General features: G+C 39.6%; 1 protein-coding gene and 1 long non-coding RNA gene across 3 annotated transcripts in view; one reads left to right on the forward strand and one right to left on the reverse strand.

Annotated features, from left to right (window-relative positions):
• The window catches only part of LOC131577386 (uncharacterized), a 20,776-nt gene extending 13,769 nt beyond the window's left edge, over nucleotides 1–7,007 (forward strand). The window contains exon 5 of the long non-coding RNA XR_009277200.1: nucleotides 6,884–7,007. This is a non-coding gene — a long non-coding RNA (uncharacterized LOC131577386). The remainder of the gene's footprint in view (nucleotides 1–6,883) is intronic.
• The window catches only part of INTS7 (integrator complex subunit 7), a 27,151-nt gene continuing 8,849 nt past the window's right edge, over nucleotides 4,236–22,537 (reverse strand). The window contains exons 8-20 of one of the 2 annotated variants that reach the window (XM_058835201.1): nucleotides 22,228–22,336; nucleotides 21,121–21,252; nucleotides 20,467–20,564; nucleotides 19,561–19,800; nucleotides 18,736–18,873; nucleotides 17,869–18,075; nucleotides 14,190–14,384; nucleotides 13,315–13,418; nucleotides 12,861–12,929; nucleotides 11,676–11,808; nucleotides 10,412–10,510; nucleotides 9,447–9,632; nucleotides 4,236–8,567 (exon numbers count right to left, since the gene is read on the reverse strand). In XM_058835201.1, coding sequence (XP_058691184.1) covers nucleotides 8,280–8,567; nucleotides 9,447–9,632; nucleotides 10,412–10,510; nucleotides 11,676–11,808; nucleotides 12,861–12,929; nucleotides 13,315–13,418; nucleotides 14,190–14,384; nucleotides 17,869–18,075; nucleotides 18,736–18,873; nucleotides 19,561–19,800; nucleotides 20,467–20,564; nucleotides 21,121–21,252; nucleotides 22,228–22,336 — 1,998 coding nt within the window. In that variant the 3' untranslated portion in view covers nucleotides 4,236–8,279. Of the gene's footprint in view, nucleotides 8,568–9,446; nucleotides 9,633–10,411; nucleotides 10,511–11,675; nucleotides 11,809–12,860; nucleotides 12,930–13,314; nucleotides 13,419–14,189; nucleotides 14,385–17,868; nucleotides 18,076–18,735; nucleotides 18,874–19,560; nucleotides 19,801–20,466; nucleotides 20,565–21,120; nucleotides 21,256–22,218; nucleotides 22,337–22,537 lie in introns of both variants that reach the window. The other variant, XM_058835200.1, reaches the window with a different exon arrangement.

Raw genomic sequence — 22,537 nt, forward strand, 5'->3', positions numbered from 1 at the left:
GATGGAGTGGCAGCCACTTGGCTTCTAAAGCTATTAAGATCCTGTGCTGATAATCCTTTACTCCTTGAATGGCAAAATGTCAGGCACAGCCCAGCAAGGCTGGGCATTTCAAGGTCAAACCAAAACTAATTGAATTGCCTAACCGTGCTGTTGGAAGGACAGATTTTTTATTATTATTTTTTTCTCAGAAGGATAGATTTTACTGAGCATTTGGCTCTTTTTAAACTTATTTTTTTAAGCCACACTTCCTGGAGTCATGTACTAAAAATAAAAATGAGGAATGAGATTAGGCTAAACATGATTTATGGCTATCATGATTGTAGAGAAGCAGTTGAAAGTAAAAGCACAAGAGATTAAAAGTGGCATTTTTCAAATTTATTCAGATTGCATAGCAGAATATTTAAGGTGGCCAATGCCAACTTCTCCCTGGGCTGCCTTGGAGCTGCTGGAAGTGGTTGAAGATTTATAGCAGGAAGAGGATGTCAAGCTCCCAGCAGCTTCTCATAGCAGAGAATATTTCCATCTCTGCCAGGAGGAGATAAGTGGTCACATACAGGTGAGAACTCATGAATCAGAAAAACCACATCACAGGTAAACAGGGGCTGACTTGGCAGTGGATGTCCGAAACCAGCACAGCCTGTCGGTGCTGTTATTAGCCACGACTGGAAGGGCAGTACCCAGAAAGCACAAAGAGCTGCAGAAAGGCACCTCTCAGGTGATTAGACAGGCATCACAGAGGGCTCTCCCATCTGTCTTCTCACAGCAAGAGCTCACTGTATTTGTACTGTAGAGCAGGCTTCACTGAAAACAAATTTTAAGTTCCATATCCCTATGGGTAAGCTGTTTTCTGGTGAGTTACTGCTGACAAATATATTCAGTGAATCATCAACATACCCATCTGCCATTTAGTACACTCACATCACTAAAGGGCAGACCCGAATGTGACTACCTGATCTGCAACACCAGTTTTTGTTGAAAAAAGGTTAAAAAAAAAAAAAAAAAGATTGATTCATCAGCATGGAATTTAAAAATATTTTTTCTCAAAAGCATTAATTACATTTTAAGTTCTGCACTGGTTTTGTTATCTTGCCAAATTGAACTACTGGAAGCATTGCAACACAGTTAAGAGTCATGGGGATTGTGTCCTCCTTTTTCCTATACAAAAAAGAAAAAATACCCCTCCACAAAACAGGACAATATTTTGTATGACCATAGTGAATTCCTAAAACTCTGAACAGCAAAACAAAGAATTAGGGGTTTGGGAGTTGTTGTTGTTATCTGGTTTTGTTTTGTTTTAAGCAGAAAAACCAACAGAATTGGGTGCTTTTTTTAGGGTCAGGCTGAAATACCAGAAATACAACTAAACATACAGCCTTCAAGCTGCTTGTTCTTCTGGTTCATCTTTACTGCCCCACTTCCCCAAAAACGAAAATCAGTGTATATTTTTGTTCTTGACCTAACTTACACATGCTAACAGAAGTACAAATCTCTCCAGTGGCTCTATGATTTGGCTTGTACTACCCTGATGCAGTCAGGATTAATACTCTCAGAAATTCCTACCCAACTCACAAAGACTTGGTCAACACTAGAACTTAAACCCTTACAACAGGAGGAACAAAGAAATCTCCTGCATCTCTCTCACATGGCACAGAAGGCTGCCAGGCAAACATTTTCCTCTGCAAGGGTGAAAATGCACATTAATTCATTACTGGTGACAGACAGAGATAAAGGAAATAAACTATTGGAGTTTGTACACTGGAGGGAGGATCTGCTCACTGCTTACATATATCAGCTTCACTGATGAGTAGCAATAATTAGCCTAATTAATTATGGTTGCTTTTGCTCCTGACTTGTGGAATGAGGGAAAGACCTTGTGAAGAGGTCAGACATCTTTTGTCAATTATTACAACTCCTGAAATTTCCTCTATGTCTGAAGTGGGTGACCAGCTCTGAGAGGTCTCCATCCACTTCACTCAACAATCTGGTTTGGACACTGACATTTGCATAGACCAATTTCTGCAAATATGTACCCAAGAAACTAGTTCCAGTGGATTTCAGGCTAAAGGATAAAAGCCTAGCTTTAGCCAGAATTTTTAAGTGTTCATGTAGGAATATCACTGGTATAAACTGCAATACGTGAAATTGGACCTCTGCACAACTTGGGACTTTGTGAAACAAGGCGAGTCAGAAGCCATCATGTGAGCTGCTGCCCACATGCATTGCTGGCAAATCAGGACATATTCAAGCATGCCTCACCTGCTGCAGAGCAGAGACTGACATTCACACAGGCTTGGCCCCAGCCACTGCTCCAAAGGGCATTCCTCCTTCTGTCGCCTCACTCACTGGTGGGCAGTGACTCAGAGCAGCCCCGAGGCCGGGCAGCTGGCTGGGAGCTCCTGCAGTGCTCTCTGCCCTCTCCAGCTGCCCAAGCAGAAAAGCCATAGTTCAGACACACGAGAACAGTTTCCTCCAGACTCCTCCTACGTACAGAAGCACACTGCAGGTTCATGGTCAGCCAGTCCAGCAGTTCACTGTTACTTCCAGGATACACCACACGTCTTCCCCAGCACCTTTCTGGTACTGACTGCATTCACCAAGTCACTCTACAGTCAGACAAGACAAACCAGCTGAAAAAACACTCAAGCCAAACAGAACTGTTTTAAGTGGATAAACTGATGATCTGATCCAAAGAGCAAAGCTGGAGTCAGGAATAAGCACAAGAGAGAGTCCCATTTCAGCACTGCCACACACCTAAAGGGTGTCAAGTGAAGCCTGAAACTGTACCCTGAAGATTCACCCACCATGTTTGGCAGAGTCCATCCATCCACATCACACTCAGTTTATATTTATCCCAGTCTCTTCCAGCTCAACTGTTACTCCTTGGGTTTTCTCCACAGTTAGCTGCGTGTTAAGCACAGACAGCTCTTAATTTCACATTAACTGCATTCCTAAATTTAGGGTTTCTAGGAAGCAAGGAAGGGCTCTATAAAATGGATTGCCAGCATGTCACATACTTAAGCTGTTGAGCAAAGGTATTTTAAATCAGCCAACCCACACAAGTCTCTTATTTTATCCTATCCTCCTTGGAGCTCACCACTGATATCCATTAAAAAAAACCCTTCCAAACAATCGTTTTTAGTAATCAAAGTTTTTAAAGACTTCTGGAGAACCCACAATCATATCTGAGGGAACGTGAATATGACTCTTTATCTATAGGGAAAAAGCAAAAGGATGATTTGTAAGATTGTGAAGTGGCTATGGCCACTTTATGTATACAATAAAACAGTTTCAGTATCTGCTTGACTGCTCTACTGGTCACTGGTTCAACTCTGACAAAAAGAAAAATCAGCTTTTTACTACAGTCAGCTGTCCAGTAGACTAAAGTGTTTAAGGCATTGTTACAGGCTCTTTCTAACCTCAGAAAGACTTTTCTCTCAAAATTCACTGAACGCTGCTCTTACCTTATCTAAGATCCTTGGATCAGGAGGCTGGGGCTAAGTGCAAACATCACTGACATACAACCAAGCTATCCTTAATTTTGACAGCATCACTTGGAGGTGGGCAAGCAAGAGATAAAGACTTTATCCTAAAAGCAAATAAGAACACCAAATAAATGCTTCCTATTTCTCAGCTGACAATCAGTAGAGTAGAGAAACTTTCTGAAGTGCAGACCTGGGATGACTGCTCACTGAAATGCAGCAATCTGCGATTTCAGTTGTGAGTTTGAGCAGCTGCTGTTTGGGAGAGAGATGTTCCTTGGAGTACAAACAACTCAGGAACTATCATGGGTCACTAAGATAGGCTTGTTTCCTGGTGACACAAAACAGCACCTGGCTTAAAGGTTCACAGGGGGAGAGGGTAACTTCAACACTGCATTATATGCCTTGCTAGAAAAGCAGGTAACACTTGGTTTTCTTTCGATTTCAAGAAGTGTTTTTGTCTCAGGCACTCTTTCTGCTCTGAAGGTGAAAATGCCAAGGTTCTGGGTAAATCTGGTTTTGCTTAGCATCTCAGGTTGTGTCCTTGGAGGCACTTATGTGTATGAAGCAAGAGCAGCTCCCATAGTGCTGGACACAGAACTGCAGCAGTCAAGCAGAGAGAACTACCAGTTCTTGGGCTTTACTCAACTCAGAACTGCTTTGAGAGCTGGCAGGGCTCCTAAGTTCCCCCCCTCTACCCTCTATTTTCCCCCCCTGCCGTCTTGGTTTGCAGAGTGCAGACACCTGAGTACACCTGCACTGCTACAAAAGGAACAGATTGTTCAGAGAAGATGCTATTAGGAACTAAAAGGACATGTGTGTAAATATGCTGACCAAGGACACAGCAAGCAGCACTTTAGGCAAACAAAAAGATAACCAGAAAAGAAATTAAGCTAATCTGAAGGCAAGATGCCTCCAAACTGTGTTGTATGAGATTCCTCTTTCTCTAAATGCATACACACGCACACTGAATATCACTCAAAAGATATTTTAGGAACGCAACAAAATTCCTTCAAATCCTATAAATTTATTCAGTAGGTTGGTGGGGTTTTTAGCTAGAATTGTGGTATCACTAAATAAAATAATTCTTAAAAGTTTATGCATATGTTTAAAGAATCATCGAACTTGCTTCTAGACCTGTCCAATTCCCATACAGTTTCACAGGATTTAAGTCAAAATATATCCCCTATCAAATACAAAAACTTCAGCTATATTAAGGTATATCAGTCCTTGGGTAAAATGAGGGCATATCCAAGGAAACAAAAATAGGAAAGGAAGTCTAAGATTCCATGAATACCCATGATGAGTACAACTTCAGGAATCACTTCTGAAATACACTTGAATGACCTTAGCAGGAGATTACACTCCAAATTCCAGGGGAAGGTAGAATCTGACAGCGGACATTCCTTCCCTTCCCTGCATTCAGTTCCACATTGCCTGGAGCAAGGAATCAGCCAGGAATCCAGGAATGACACTTTCTGGTATGCCTGAGCACAGCACATGTTCACAGGAATGTGAGTAGCAAGTACTTCTGAGAGTAACTGGTTACACCATCTGTGGGGAAGTCAGGTAAAATTATAGAGCCTAAGCACCAAAAACTATTGCCTTAATGCTGAACTGCACATATTATCAGCACCTCCAGTCATCTTCATTCAGCCATCTCCTCCTGCTCCGCCCAACAATTTATCCAAGCTAGATGAAAGCATATCTCAATGATCAGGAACAGATCATGACGTAGCTGTCTGCATAAGCCCTTCTGTTGTTTGAATTCTTAGCAGCTGTCTCAGGACCAATGTCTAGCCACTGAGTATTTTCTTTCTTCTGCCAGTTAGTGAAACAGATCTGAATTGTCTTCCATTATCAGTATGCAGCTATGCACAGTAATCAAATTACTGCTTTGTTTACTGAGAAACACTAAGGAGTTGGGTCCCTATCTTAGAAGTGTCTTCCAAATTCTTTGTTTCGTATCTTCAAGTACAGGCACCAGAAACTGAATGTAGGAATCAAATATTAGTAACTCCCCTGCTTCCACTAATAGTCAAGGATCACATTCACTGCTGATAGCTCCAACAGCAGCTTTCTGTATATTGCTGTAATTTTAACTCCCTCACTTCTCTTTAGGTATTTTCAGACATTGATTGCCATAAAATCCATGGTTTCTGTTTGACAAGTCTATTTCCCAGCGTATTAAGAATAAAAATACACCATGTTAGAAAAAAAACAAAACACATACACAAAAAAGAACCTCACTACAAATACAACAAAACATAAGACACTTGCATTTACATTAAAAGAGAACTTACTAATAGGTCCAGGACCTTTCCTGATCAGCACACACATATAACTAACCCACAAATGAGTCAGCATGAGAAACTCTTCAGAGTTTGTTAGGAATACAGGTATTTGTACAGCAAGCCATCTTCCTATACAAGCTAACTTCCAATAAGCAGCAATTGCAATTTTCCTCCCCCTGCAATCTCCCATACCTAACATCCAGACTCTCAGGCTTCAATTATTATTTGCTTGGCTTTAAAACTGATACAAGTTCTTGGAATTCTAGAGGCCTCTCAGATCAGGTGAGCAGACGTGTTTAAAGAAGGAACACTTTTTTCAGCTGTAGTAGGGTTAATCTCAGCAGCTCAGAGACAGTTAAGCCTCAAGCCAGAGCAGGGCTTTCCCTGGATAAGGCTGGGGTTTTTTCCTACTAGGCTTCTCATAAGTTTAACTATGCACTCTGAACATCACATGACTTATGAGAAAAGTTTGTTCCCCAGCGTGGAAATGTCTTGTAATTTCTGAGTTGTTTTGGAATAGCACCATCAAAGGTTTCCACCAACACATTGGTCAATAACAGCAAGAAACACACATTGATTATGCAGGATTAAAAAAACCTGTTTGACCTCTTAGTCTCTCTCTCTCTTTCTTTTTTTTTTTTTGGCATTAAAATACAGAGGTTTTTGTGGTAAAGACACTGATCTATGCCTTTACTGAAAAAAACCAAATGACCACAAAAAGTTCAGATCTTTAGTCTGACAGATAGTATACACAACAGCAGGTCAATTACCTCTTTCTGGACTTTCATTTAATTAAATGCAGCTACAGGTACATGTATGCATGTGTGCACACAGCTGCATGTGTATACACACACACACCAAACTATAGTCATGGAACCACAAAAGTGGCACAGAAACCACTTTCCTCAGTCAGCTTGAAAGGCAGTGGCACTTCATGCCTCCTGCTCAAAAGGAAAATAATTTAAGGAGGATGCTGGTCAACTTTTCACCAATTTTATGTCTTCTGTTTCTACCTTGCATCCCAATTATCTTTTCTAGTTAGGATTATAGCCTGACCAAGATACAACATCTAGCATAATCACTTCCAGTTTTTTTCTTTTTTTTTAACAGTCTCAAGCCAAGAGGAGCTACTATAAGAAAACACAGCAAAAAATCCTTCATCCTGCTATGCAAAAGAAGCCTCAGCTTACAGCAGTTCATTATCAGATTCTCTGCACTTGAAGAAAGCAAAATCCATGAACTCCAGTCAGCTATAGAATGAAATCAGATTGAAGAAATAAACAGTAGCATGGGAATTTACTGAGAAAATAACAATAAAAATTTCTGCTCCAATGAGAGAGATTAGCAAGCTGAAGTATGTAAGAAGTGCCATCCATCCTCCTCCTCCTCACCCAAGTGGATTCTGCTTTTCTACAAAGTGATAAGCAGAGACTATTTATGAAGATCAGATGAAGGTCATGTTATGTGATTTACTGCCCGTGAGTCTGGATACAGTTCAGCCTTTTATATCACAAAGAAGGTGTGAAAATTATGTATGAAGCAGCATATTTCCAGAATTATTCTGGATCTATTTCTAGAATTGGCAAAATTCTATTTCAAGTTATCTTGTAAAATTAACATTTAAGCTTTGCAAGTTGGTCAAAGAATACATAAGATTACAAATTTTTGGTACAAAGGACGCCTTTTAAAAAACAAAGCTGTAAACTTGCAAGTTGTCATTAATTTTAACTTCCCCCTTAAAAGAGCAAGTAAAAAAAAAAAACAACAAAATGACAGGTTTCAGTAACACAGATGCATAAAAATTTAAAAACAGCACAGTAATATTTTTCATATCATCTCAGAGACAGTGATTATTCCCACCTATAAAACTCTGCCTCTTTCAGGACTCCCCCAACATCAACCCCTTAACCAGTCTCCTCCCTCTGCAGTGACAAGTTATCAGAAGTGAACTGCAATGGTTTTTCTTTCAGCTGCATGCATTAAGTAATGCTGATGAGTTGCAATAACATACATACACCAGCCAAATACTGGAACTTGCTATTAAAATGTCAGAAAAAGAATCTCTGGATATTCCTGACAATTCCTTCATATTAAAAGATACACTCATTTCTATATAACCAGCCAAAGTAAAGTGTTTCCCAATGTCCGGTAAACCTGACATTAGAACCTATGTGTGCCTCAAAAAAAATGGAAAGTACCAGTCAACAAGTTCTTAGTGTCTCCTGCTACTGTAGTTTGTGGAGCCCGCTGGAATAGGTTTGTAAACAGAAGTTAGAGATCAGGTAGAAGTTCTTATAGCAATAGCACAACTCCAAATTTGAACAGTTGCCTCTGCTGAATCAAATTCAGATTTACCCCAGATAATTTAAAAAGCAACAAATTGGCATCTGAGACTTTCTAGGAGAAGGTCATGATGATAAGAAGTCTTCAAAAAACAATTAAAAAAAAAAAAGTGTCCAAGAAAAACTGCAATACCAATTGAGCAGGACCGAGTGACCTCTGGGAATCAAAAGCGTGAGTACGCGGTTCTCTGCTGCTGCTGCTGGGATGGAGGCTGTCCTTGCTGCTGCTGGAGACGAACCTGCTGAGAGTATGGATCCTCAAGAGACTTAACAAAAATAGTTGTTTTAGGCCCAGTTTTCCAAACAATACCATTTGAGTCTATCACAGAGGACTCCACTGTGATGTTGTGGGTGCCAAGGATCACAAAGTTTAACAGGAACTGAGTGCTGAAATAGTCGTTGTGCGGTTCCACCTTCTGCTCCATTTCATTGGTCATGTTGTCAATAGGAATCTGAGAACACAGATGGAAAGTTAAAACACCATTTTACATAAACCTGCCAAAAATAAGTTTTCAGCTCTCCATTTGAAGGAGAGGAAAAAAAAGGAAAAATCTGTCCTCAATTCTCCTAAACATAAACACATGTGCATACTTGAGACAGCCTGACAAGATAACAAGTCATCTTCTACCTGAGGTTCTACTTTTCCACAAAGTAATGTGAGTCAAACATCACACACTTCCTAGTCCTGTTCTTTTACAAGCCATTGACTTTCTCCTATTTGCCCTCAAAAAACCCCAAACAACAAAACAAACAAAAACCTGTCCCCAAAACACACCAAAAACAGGCCTTTCACTATCACATGTTAGTTGAACCTAAATCTCAGGCATGCAATCTTTGATGAAACTGTTTACTTAAATTTAATATGTGTCTGTGCAGATGCAGATGCAGTGTGTCCTCAAAATTTCCACAAACAAAAGAAAAGAACCTTAAAATGACTATAAAGAAATTCTAGAGATTATGTGGTAGAGAATAATCTGTTCCCGGTTTGTTTTTTTCCCTGTGGAGTTTTGTATGATGTATAACTGGGCTGAGTTCTCCTCATCTCAGGCAGATTCCTAATGACTTGTTCTGAACATCACAAAGCCTCTTTGTTTGGAAGAAGAGCTGTTACAAAAAGGTACTGACATATTGCAGACTTAAAAATCCCAGATCCCCTCCACACGTTATGCTTGGCCCTGGCCAGTGCTTGAATGTCAACTGGCAGGAGTGAAAGAATTACAGAACCACCCATTCATTTCACCCTGGAAATTCTGCTACCCAGAGTCAAACAAAGGAACAGCAAAACACAGCAAAAAAGCTTAAGACTTGTCCTGACTCTACTCTATCCACACCTTATAATCTTGTCCAGATTTGCTCTGCAGCACCGAAGAGACATTCAGACAGACGGATTGGATTTTACGGAAAAGGCCTGGTTTAGATCCATGCTGAACCACTCCTTCCACCTTGAGGGCCAACTGCTGGTTGTTCTGTACTGCTATAGGCTCTGCTGGGTTCCTTGGAGATGGGGATAGAGCAAGCTGGAACACAAGTAAACAGATCAAAATGTAATTATGAGCCTTCAGAAAAGCAAACAGAATTCAAGGATGAAACAGGACACCTTCTTACTGAAAAATTTCCGAGGAGAGGTTGGGTAGGAAAATCAGCAAATGGAAACACAGACATTATCAGAGTATTCATTACTATATTAACAAATAAACAACATCAGCAATACCAGATATTATCTTTGTAACAGTTTCATTTACTTTACTTCTTCAAAAGATGTGGAAGAAATATGAAGCTGAACAAAGAAGCAAAATGCAATGAGTAATATTAAAAAAACTTAAGGCTTTCACTTTTCCCAGAAAAAAGAAGCACTTGAGTAAAACAAAAAAAACACCACCATAGCCATATACACTCACTCTTAGTCAGTGAGCTGATATATATGACAATTTTCTTCCAAGACAGTGAACACTGTTTAAAGGAAAAGGGAAAAAAACTAATACAATCTATAAAAGCTGTCCTCCTAGGACCAGAATTATTTAGCTTTGCAGACTCAGAATCAACAAAAATTCCAGGTGCATTTTATCTTTAAGGCTTTGCAATCAAAAATCTGAATCCCACTTGCCTAAGTGACAGTCTAGTGATTCTGAACAACTATACATATATGTTATTCAAGTTATTCCTAACAGATTAATTTAAATGCTATTTGAGTTACGTATATTCACTAAAGATGCTGAAGCTTTGTGCCTTCAGTAGGGCTTTTCTCATGAAAGGCTCTGTAAAGAGAAATTTGAGGTCCTATTTGAGCAGTACATACCTTAATACTTGTAGACTGGAGCTTTTGGAAAAAATACCTTTGGAATGAAAGGGGCACCTTCAACAATGCAATGACAGCATTGCACAGACAAGCTGTATGCTGCAAGAAACAAGAGTCAGAACAATTGAGAAAAAATATCATTCATGACACAGGAAAAAACCATGTACTTAAGGTACTGAAACAGCAGGAATTTCCATTTTAAGTCCAAAAATATATTAATACAGTCACAGAATTAAAGCCACTAAGATGACAGTGACTACATTCAGCTGCTCTGTTTATGTTCTTCCCCTTATTGAAGGAGGTATTTTGCTCTGGAAAAAACAAGGAGGCCAAGCAAAAGAAAAATACAAACTTTGCAGTCTTAGTGTTACAGTCAGCAGAGCACTTTCTGCTTGAAACACTCATCTAGAAAAACTCTCAAAAAGCAACTCCCCTCCAAGCAAAAAGGCTGGCATCTATCACAACTTAATGCAGTAATTAAGTTTTATGCCTCTTGTGTACTCTTTCTTTCCCTGCTGCACCATGCCTCTGGCTCAGATGAACACAAGCAGTGCCACTGAAACCACCAAGCTGCCTTGGTGCGGAGCCAGCCACAACTACGTTTACAGGGTTTACCTTTGCTGTGGTTTACATGATTTACTCTTCTATTCTATTTGGAATTGGTAGGGACTGTTTGATTAAGAAACCAGGCAAATAGATGCCAGCCATGACAAACAAACTACCTTGTTCCCATTAACATGCACTTGAGCTTTATGATGTTCATGAGCAGTAAGAGACAAACCCACCAGCCCTGTAAAGGAGAGCGTTATCAGCTCAGTGTTTGCACCCAGCACACTCCACACCGTGCTCTCTGATGACCTGCACTGATAGGAGAAATGCTACACTCACAGAGCGCAGTGCTCACCACCACCACAGAATTTCTCTGCAGCAAGAACATGAACGAAGAGAATGTGCTCCAGTGTTTGAATGTGAATGTGGTGAGGGGTCTGACAGAGACCTGACAGCGCTTTTAGTTACCTTATCAGCATCTGCTGTGCTCTTAGGATGGGAATTTTAAAAGATTATTTTTGAGCAGACCAGTAAGGCTACAGATGTTTTAGCAAATTGGTTCTTGAAGCATTTTTAAACAAGTGTAGAGACCATTTGTGTCAATAATGTCAAGTAACTGAGAATGCTTCTCAGTTTCTTGCCAACCACAGATATATGGAGTTCTGGGATGTTGGCCCCTTTCTCTACACAATATACATTTAAAACTGTTACTTGCCAAGTAAGACACAGGAGCATACTTCCTGTTGAGAGATTCCACTTCCTCTAGTACACGATTAAATACAGACATCATTCTTCTTTCATATTCACTTTCAACATGAGCTGTTCCATTTGAGCTATATTCCTGGAAACTAAAAGAAAAAATAGAAGAAACTTTTCATTATGTCTAACCTACCTTCCTCATCATAACCTGGAAGGCATACTGCCAAAGAGACATGACAAGGCATTACAACATGAAATCCATTAAGAAATGTCTTTCAAACTGTTTACTCTGTTTTTTAAATTATTTTTCCACTACAACACTTGCCCTTTATGTTTAAATCTTTCTTAACTACCACTTATTCACCACTTCTTGTCCACACCCTCTCAGTTGAGGCAGTGACAGGTCTAACAGACTCAGCATACTTCCCCAGGATTTTATTTAACCCTGCAGCGTGTGTAACAGTCATGAAAATCTCACAACACAAAGCAAGAATGCCAGTCAGAATTAAAACTAAATCTTGAAGTTTATAATCTCCTCCTCTGAATAGAATTCAACCTCATAGACACCCAGCTTCCTACAAATTTGACTAATAAACCTTCTAAGCAATGCTTAATTCATAATGAGTATTACAGTAACTTAGGATGTTCACTTTTATTACCAGCTATAAAATCACTGAGAGCTTTTACCCACAGTATTTTCCGTTTAATCTCAGCCTAGGAGTTTTAAGCAGTGATTCAATTCATCAGGACTTCAATGTTGTTTTCTATTGGACTTAAGCTCACTGTTAGAAAAAGAGCCAGAGGTGATGGCTTTACATTAAAAATTTGAACTAATTTAGTACATGTATTCTCACAACTTTGAAGGAAGCTAAGGTGCACTTACAATTGCAAGCAACAGGTATGGGATCTAACACACAACACAAATTAAAGTAAGCAGCTAAAGACAAGATTTAAAGTTCAAGTCTGCATTTAAGGTAAGTCCAGTATTCTCAAGAGCAAAATCATTATGAAATGCAGAACCCAAGAGAGTCCCCAGTCTGCCAGGTATGGCACAGCAGCAACAGATCCTCAAGCCTGCCCAGAACATAATTAGAAAGGTCTACTGAGAAACTTTCTGAACATTCCTTGAATTCCTAGTTTTAAAGCTCCCAGGATTTATTAATAAGCAGAAAAAGAGTATGCAGTTAACTATCAAACCTACCTTGCAGATTCTGGATCCAAAATCAGAGCTTCTATTGCATGTGAAATCAACAGACAGCTCTGCTGTTGTCTGATATTAATACTAAGGAGTTAAAAGACTTTCAAAGTTGGCACCTAAAGCAAGAAATGCAGTGTGTTTAGTGGCACTTTTCCTTGCTTCTGGTGAAGTAATCCTACAGTCATTACTCAATTAGTGACCAAAGAGCAAGAACTGGGAAAATACCAAGTTATATGCTGCTCCAATTTTTGTGTCATAATTTGTTTATCAAGTAATTCCAAACAATAATATGGTAATGTTTATTTTCAAATAGGTTTTAGGCAATTGACTGCTAATTTTTATGTTAGTAACTTCCAAAATTTCTTCATGGCAGTCTTCACAGAAAAGAGGATTCTTATGCTTCATGCTGTCCACATTAGAATGGAAGTAGTCAAACTCTAGGATTTTTGAAGGATACAGTTCTACATTCCTTAGAGTAGCTGAGTCTGCATCAAACGATGACTGATACAGATCTCCATACCGTGTAGCCAAGTTTCGGAATTCCTCCATTGAGTGCTTCATCTGGAGAGACAATGTTACTAGGCAAAAACACAAAGCAAAACAAAACAAACAAAACCCCACACATCCAGAAAACCACTGCACTGTAACATACAAAACTGAAGGAACAGGTGGCTTATTAGAGAAAAATTTATTAAGTTCTTGCTTCTTCACTCAGATAAAGATTACCAAAGTGACAGACTGTTATCTACACATTAAACAGGTATTTTTCCCGCACCAACAAAATCTCCTTGGGTTAAAAACAAAGCAAAAGGAAAAAAAAACACCAACAACCTCCTCCATCCCCTACTGGTAAATTAAACTGCACTTTCAATGACCACCCACTGGTTCCTTCCTGCAGACTAGATGGATTTGGAAGCAAACCTCCTTGGTGTTCCATACAGTACCAATGCAGCTGCCAAAAGGAGCTGCAGAATCATCCTCAGGTCTATATGTTCTTCCTTAGTGTACTCAAGAGTGTCTGAGGTGTTTCAAAGCAAGGTGTGAAAAGCCTTGCTGCAAGTTTGAGTGTACCAAGTGACTTGCTACGTGCATAACCTCGGAAGCTGTGTGCATGACTGGAGGAGAAAACACACGTGCACACTCAGCTTCAAAACACGGCCTGCTACAGGCAGGCGTTTCCAGAGCTACAGCTGAAAACCAACGTCCACGATTCAAAAAAACCCACTTCACAACTACTTTTCATTTATTTTGTCAAATGTGCTTGCAGAGAAGCAAAATTCATACCAGAGTCACAAACATAACTGCATAAGAGCAAAATAGGAGCACATATACCTGGTTGGAGATGCGTCCACACCTCTGGAGATCATTTCCCGATGTCATAGCAATTGTCGTGGCAATAGCTGGGGGGGGACTTGTTTTCAGGCTGTTGCAGGTACAAATAAGTTGAGAAAAAGCTTGCAGAAGGTCAATCCTGAGTTTCACAAAACCACACTGAAAGCTCAGAGGATTAAGTGGTGTACTAGCAGCCTGAAACACAGTAATAGGAATGTTGGCAAACTAGGTCAAAAGCAAAAATGATAAAATGACACTGCAGTGCCACTGAACATTAGAAAACTGAATCCTTAAGTTCAATTCTAAAAGCTGTTTTTTTAAAACTGCATTTAACAGGTTTGCTCAATTTCAATCATACTAAATATAAATGACATAGAAATTACATAATTACTAAGTCATATTCCAAGCACTTCACCTTGTAACCAATGTGACTTAAGCTGTCAAAACACTGTTAGGGCACCTATTTTCTCTTTTTCCAAGGCCAATCCATTAGGCTTCAAATGACATTAGGCCAGATAGTCTTTACCATAAGAAGAAGTACACTGAATTGGATGGTAAACAAGAAACACAAGGACTGAAAAAGTGATTCTCTGCATCAGCCAGAAAAGAAAGAATTGGCTGAAGTAACCCACAGCAAGATGAAGGGGTGATTTTTTGGAACTGTGAAATGGATGAGAACACTATGAAGGCACTGAACCTTGCATTTGATCAAGGCAAGAGACACGGTCTAGTGGTAACTAAGAACAGTAAATAACAGAATTCCAGGAAGACAGACAAGCTGCTATTGTTTAGAAAATACAGTTCTATGAAGCTTTGCTCCCTAAGAGCTTATCTGACTTGGAGAAACATCTGTGACAACTTAGGACACCCAGGAGGGGGTAAACTGCAGTACTCAATGTTTGATATTACTAAGCCAAAAATCCACTACTTATTTTTCTTACACTGTTGGATTTTGAAAAAAAAGAGCCCTCTCCAAAAACAAAGCACTGAGACTTTCTCTTAAGACTTACTTCCCCAGTGCTTCTTGTTCCTCACCAGGTCACTTCTCAAAGCAAGAAGTTATAATCTACACCAAAACCTTACTAAAAATCATTTCTCTGCTGGCAGAAAACCAGCTAACTGATTTCTCACAAAGCATCACATCATCTGAGAACTGGCCCACTATTGCCAAAAGTGAGGAAACATCAGCCCACTGCAACCAGTTTAAACTACTGAACTAAATTTCAACTGAAAAAATAAGACTATTTCATATTAAACCACTAAGCCTCTCTTATCTAGCACTTTGCTTTTCCTTGTCTAAGGGCACACAAAAAAAATCCCTTTTGAACTGGAATTGTTCCGTTTATTTTGCAAGGATGGTTTCAGCAAACCCTCTGTGGAAGAGGGCTACACTGCACTGTAATTGCTCTACAGAGACTACATGCTTTTAAAGAGTAAAGTACTCATATCAGAAAATCCAGACATTTTTAGTAGCACAAATTGGACTTGAGTCTTGTAAATGGAAATACAAGCTTGTCTCATTAATACTGCAATTTACCTTATCTGCTATGGGCAATAAATGAGTAACAATTCTTTTTGAAAGTGACAGAAATATTTTTTTGGCTCAGCCAAGTTCTTCAAACACTACCACTTGCTATCGACATATTTGGAATTGGTGCTACTTAACCAATTGCTGTATAAGTGCTTTGTTCAAGTTTTGTATCTCCTTTAGATTACCAGCAGTGAAAAATTAACCCAATGCTTCCAATGAGACACATGATCTGTGCCAGAAAGAGCAGGACCCATTCAAAAACTTTGCTAACTCTATGACCAAGCACACAGCAAGGCAGATGTGGTCAGTATGCTCCCTGACAAGTCCCTGTCCTCCCACAGGGAGAACCTCTTACCCATAAAGCAGAGGGACTTCCTTCCCTCAAGTGCAGTCCCATGAAAGAACACTCTGCAGAGCAAGACAGTTTTATGTACATCAAGGAAGAATTGAGAAATTTTCTGACAAGGCTCTGTCTGAGTATTTCATCGTTGCTAAACTGGGCTGGCTGAACATCTGCAAGAGATTTACTGACTGTTTTCCAGCTACAAAATGGAGGAGCTACACAAGGTTCATCACATGCACCATTGGTCTGTGGTACCAGCAGTGCTGAGTCATGCCCTGCACTGAAACAGCAGCAACAGGAAAGCTCAAGTCACAGGGAAGAGAGCAAAAGCCTTCAGCAGCAAGGCAGTCACGTGCATTTTGTGGCACTTTGCTCCCCTTGGAGAGGCTGAGTTCTAGACAAGCAGTGAGGGGCTCCTTTTACAGCTGATACACTCAAGCATGGCTGGAAAGTTCTCCAGAGTGATGCAACAAGTAAGTAACAACCAGCAGTAAAACCCAACTTCCTCCCCTCTAACCTACAAAATGTGTACTTAGTCCCCCAGACCACAGCCATCCATAAGGAGGGCACTGCGCCCAGAAAAGCACGATGTGCAACAGGAACTGAAGTCAGCAGAAGACATGAAGACAGGAATCCTTCAACAGAAAAAAAGCCCCAAACTCCACAGAAGGGGTAATTAAATTACTGGATCACAGTATGACCTGTTTAAGCAAGTTTTTTTCCTGCCTGTATTAAATATTAACATCTAATTAGATGAGGTCCTCCTCTCAATGTCTTCTTGATGTTAGAGAAATCTTGAAATGTTGAATTAAAAGCCTTATTCACTCAGCCAACAGTTGAAGAAAAACACTTCAGAAATGATGGGTCTTTCAGAGGACAAAAGTAGAAGTTTATGTCATTTCAGCTTATTCAGGGACATTTAATTAATAAATTGTAATATCTGGACTTTATTAAACACTAATGTCTGAATTGCCATGACCCTAACTGTCCGGTAACTGAAACAACAAAGCAGCTTCACTGAAAAGGCACACTTTTTTACATGCAGAAAACTGCATGTAAAGATTTCTTCATGGAAACTAAAATATGAAAGAAAGTATTGTGTGAAGCTGGATCATCTTTGCTTAAGAAGCAACTTTACAGTAGGAACTAAAAGTCCCTAATCATTAATGCTTTTTTTGGTCTAAAGACATCACATATTAGCTATATATACCATAGCTTCTTGGTATTTTTACCACTTCAGAGAAGCAGAAAGTATTTGCATAAATGCAGGTACTAGTTGGATGTGAAGAAACTGAATTGTCTTCCCTCTTCTTACTAACTTGCTGTTAGGATTCCATGAGATCACATTGTCAAATAGAAGGCAACATGAACTCAGCAGGAGGGAGGAAGACAACTGAATCCTTCTCTGTATTTCAAGAAGACAGCAGCCAATTTAGGCCAATTCCCAGGCTTGAGTATTACAATAACTTTTGTTCACCCAAAGCAAGGAGTGGAAAATTATAAGTATTGCAACATTAATTAAACAAGATCTGTCACATTTCATATGATCTGATCAAGGGAGGAAATGAGGGATGGAGGGAGAAGAAAAAGCAAAGAGAAATCTAGCTAATGACACTTGGCTGAGTTAGAGGATCTTTTCTCTCAAGATGCAATGTGTTACAACTGAGATGCCTGCAGAGGAGAACCAAGCAGAGTCTGGCAAATGACAGACATATTTAAGAACATTTCAGGGAGTTAAGAATAGACCCCAAAGAGCCATGCTGCAGCACCCAGAAGCATCACCACTACTAGAGATGTGTGCTGACCGTCAGCGAGGCTATTCCTTTGTGGTAGGATTTTAAGGCTTCGGCAATGCAGGAGAGTGCAGAGCTGTAGTTGTCCTCCTGCAGGCCTGTCAGGCACTGCTCTGCATGGGAGAACTCCTTCAGGCTGTTCAGCCAGAAGTAGAAGTGCTCTGAAGCCACTTGAGTCAGCAGGCTTTGGTACAGTTCTCTGGCCATGTCGTGGTTGCCCTGTAATGAGAAGAGTGTTTCTGAAAGGGAATGTGAAAGAAGGCTGGGGATTTCTACAAAACTTACACAAATAAGAAAACAGGATTCCCAGCTTATAAACAGAAATAGTGAAACTTTTTCCAATTATTTGATTGTGGCAATCCTAATAATATAGAAAAGCACAAGGGCTTACTTTATAGAAATATCAGCCTGTAAAAAAGTATGTATTTATTTACACAAGAGAATTCAATATAATGAGAAAAAAAAATCATGGAAATTTACCTCAGCATCTCATACTAGGATTTCTGTGTATTCTAACCCCAACTGTGAATTTACTGAAGGGAAAAGGGGAACAGTATATTTTTCTTCCTTTCTTTACATTGAAGAAAGAGAACCATACATCACATTCTGAAGAGCAGTCAGACAATACAGATTAGGTATGTGCTCAAGAAAATGCCAGGACATCACTTACTTCCTTCTCAAATACTTCAAAAGGACAAGTGAAAAAAACATTTTGATGGGATGAGTGTCCCAAATTATACTATCTGAATCTGCATTCCAGGGAATTAGGAGGGAAAGTGATTTTTATTCTTTTTTCCTCCATTCCTTTTCCAAGTCAAAGAAATCCCTGGCATTCCTTCAATCACAGCAAAGCATTTTCCTCCAGGTATTTTCACTTACCATCCTGGAAGCCTGCCTGGCTATCCTGTAGGCTGTCCATCCATTGGAGGCATTCTCAAGCTGCTGTTTGATAACAGTTTTGATTTCTGTGGACAAAGCTTTCTGACTGGAAACAAATATCACTGTGGCAAGAGAAACCTAGTAGAGAGTGGAGGAGTGAGAAAGAAATAAAAGTTATATTTCAGTAACAAAAGAAGAAAAAAAAGCCATTTCTGTTTTAATTTGGGCTGAAAACTACATAGAAGATTACACATATATATTTTAACTGCAAAACTTCTCAGTCATATATGTTTTAAATAGTTAAGCAACCCAACTATATCTTGTAAATAAAAGTAACTTTCATTTAAAGAATCTCTACTCTGCCTTGTAGCTGAAATATTTCAAATGCTCCAAATAAATTAACAGAAAGCTTGTAATTTCTTTTTTAAAATTTAAATTATTTTCCAAGTAGATGTGATGAAAGCATTTTTCTCTCTTACAGTATATTAAGTCATTTGCCTCAGAACACCCTATATAAATGGAGCTAGCTGCCATTTGGCCTTTAACCACTACTTTAGAGATACCCCAATAATTTCAAAAGCCAGGTTTGCCTAAGCAGTGCCATCTGCTGGAAAATTTAATGAATACACTGCACAGTACAGCTCCATCTCGGAGGTTTTTCTACACTGAACACTGACATACAGAGCCAGAAGTTAAAACAAAATTGAAAATAGTGGCTAGACTGGCACATCAACCTGGACACATAACAAATGTCTTAGCTGCCTTTTAAAATACAGTCCATTCACAATTGTTTACACAGACAATATCCATCAATGGAGGTCTTACCAAGAGTTCCTGCTTTTTATCTGTGGCAGATTGTCCAATTAATTTATAGAGGTCCATTAGGTCTCCCAGCATCCCATCTGCCAAGACAGGCAGCTGCATGGCAATGGCTGCTAGGCAGTGGCACATGAGGATCCTGGCATTGTCCTGGGCACTGTGCAGCTGTGTCAGCAGGGATTCCACCACGGACTGGCTCAGGTGAGGGCGGCACTTCACCAGCTCCACCATGCAAGTTAGCGTGATCTGCAGCTCACACAATCCACAGGTACAATCAACACTATGTCTTCAAAACCAGAAAATCCAAGCACACTTACTTAGCTGCAAGCAAGGCTGCAGAAATACAGATCTGGTAATTTCAGAACTACGTACTCTACAAAAGATGAGACTTTTCTAAGAGCCCAAGCCTTTGTCCCCAAGCTACCAGCACAAAAACATGTCACAAATTCAAGAAACATTAGTAGTCTCTCACACCACCAGCCTTTAAGGTAAATAACTAGAAAAATTACTGATAGTTGCTGAAGTGGGAAAATAAGAATAATCATTTACAAAAATGTTGTGATAATGTACATTGCATCTCCATCTTCAAAAAGCAAGTTCTCTCCAAGATTTTCTTTGCCCTCCAGAGACACTGCCATCCAATGTTCATGTTTTATTACAGGTCCTCTGAAAGGAATGCTCCCTGCCACCTGTAACAATCCTCTTATCCTAGAGCTGAAGGGAGTTCTACTATAGCTATGCTCAGTTTCTCAACTGCTCTGAACTCTGATTATGGACAAACCAGAAAAATCTTCTTTTCCGTCCAGTCTGTTATGCTTCCATCAGAAAGGATCTGGTGCACACCAGCCTCTCTGTTATACAAGCTGTTATTATAACTTAGAGCTGTGAAGGGGAATACAACAGTAATGTCACCTTTAAGGTTGCCTGAGCTCCTGGGCTGTCATCTTGGCTACAGAGAACAAGAAGAGCTTCTAAGCCAAAAACTGCATCTTGCTCCAAAGGCAGAAGATCTACAAAAAAGAAAAAGAGTGAGTTTGTTCTCTGACCATAGTTGGTGTAATGCTTGCACTGCTATTGCAGTCATGACAATTAAGAATCCTCCTAACTCTTCTGCTTTGCCTTACTTTGATGAGAAACAATTCTGCCATTCTATGTCTTGGGTAACTATTCAGCAGCCACACTGACACTTACAACGCATGCATAAATCTTGGGACCAAGACTTCTAAACACCCTGTTATTATTTTGCAAGACGCTTTGTGCCAAGGGCTTTCAAAGGTTGACGAGCAATTTACTAGCCTTACAGCAAAGGTAAAGCAAGCATTCATTTAGCACGAGCTCTACTGTGCACAGTAATTGTCTCTAAATGAGACAAAGATGGAACCTTCCCAACCATTCATAAAACCATATGGAGTATTCCCTGCTAGATTATAGTCCCCATTTTCCCTAACCAGCATGAGGGATCAGACAGATTTACAGGCAGGTTCACAGACAGGACAAGTTAATACATGTTAAGTGCATAAGCCTGACTGTAAACAGAGCCACTTCACTGCCCTCGCTTTCCCTTACCTTTTTCCTGGCAAGAGGCTGATATATTGGTCAGAATCCTCACTCCATGAGCTGCAATGCCACGGTTATTATGGTAACAGCACTCCTGTGCTAGTTTTACCAAATCAAATGACCTTGCAGCTGTAGCTGCTGCTCCTAAAAAAAAGCAAGGCAAATGAAACATAAAACTCCACAGTCCATAAATATACCACAGATCTTTAAGTACATTTCTGCAAAACAATGATATTCATTTAGGGTTTCTTCTTATGTTTAAACAATAGGATAGAAATATTTTTCTCTCTTCAGACAAGACCAGAGACTCTCTCATTCTTGAACACTACACAAGTTAGACACATGAGAAAGAACATTTGGACCTAATGGTTGATGTTTCAGGACTCGGAGAAATATTGCCTTAAGAAATATTATGTCTGATTAAAAAAAGCTGGTGAGTCTATTAATTATTAAGCCATGCTAGAATGACTGAAGAGGATGTACTATTTTTTTTTTTCCATTTCTGCAGCCCATGTATTTGAGCTCATAACACTCATTAAGACAGTCTGGCTTTCTAGAAGGAAAAAAAAAGGAGCATGATCACAATTTTGAGAACAAGACACCTTTAATCACTTTTAAATGTCTACTCTTTTTCTACAGTTTCTCCAGAATATTGTCACAGAGCAGAAAGGTTCACCTGGTACTGCTGTAGGGCAAGCCCACAAGGGTGGAAGAGTAACATGCCAGCCCACTCTTACACCATGAAGCCTCCCTACTACTCAAGAATTATGCAAATCCATGGTTTCAAAGCACCTTAAGCAGAATGCAGGTCAGCCACTTGAGAGGCGATACATCTCTTCACAAAATGAAGAAAACTTGAAGACTCAAAGGCAAAACCCTTTTTCATATACCACAGTACTCACAAAACAAAACAAAACTATCATTACTCGTGACTATAAAGTGTCCCATTTTAAGTTTCATACATGCTGAACACAGTCTGACTCTCAGTTTTCTGAAGTTCAAAAATAGTTTTAGAAGATGCTACAAAGTGTTTAGATGAAACTGATCATCAGCAGAAAACCAAGCTACTAAAATGCCAAAGGTAACGATCTAATCCAGTTTTCTTACCTGGAGCACTGCTGAAGTACTGTTTAATGGCAATGGTCCCTGATAACGTGGAAAGAACAGATAACATGCCCATTTTCAAACTGTCATAAGGAGTGTTAAGAGCAGATTCACAGAGTGCCTAAAAATCAGCAGGAAAAAAAATACAGAGTTAAGAACTCCCATGAGCTATCTGTATGAAAAATTCAGTTGCACTTCTCTGGGAAGTTTTAAGAATTGAGATTTTCTACAGAAATTACTGTACTAAAATCAAAAATCAAGTCCTCAAGCATCTGGTTTAGAGGACTGAGGATGTGGCTTGCAGAAAAGTGACAGTAGGTCC

The sequence above is a fragment of the Poecile atricapillus genome, chromosome 3 (assembly GCF_030490865.1).
Source record: "Poecile atricapillus isolate bPoeAtr1 chromosome 3, bPoeAtr1.hap1, whole genome shotgun sequence".
In the NCBI taxonomy this organism is placed as follows: domain Eukaryota; kingdom Metazoa; phylum Chordata; class Aves; order Passeriformes; family Paridae; genus Poecile; species Poecile atricapillus.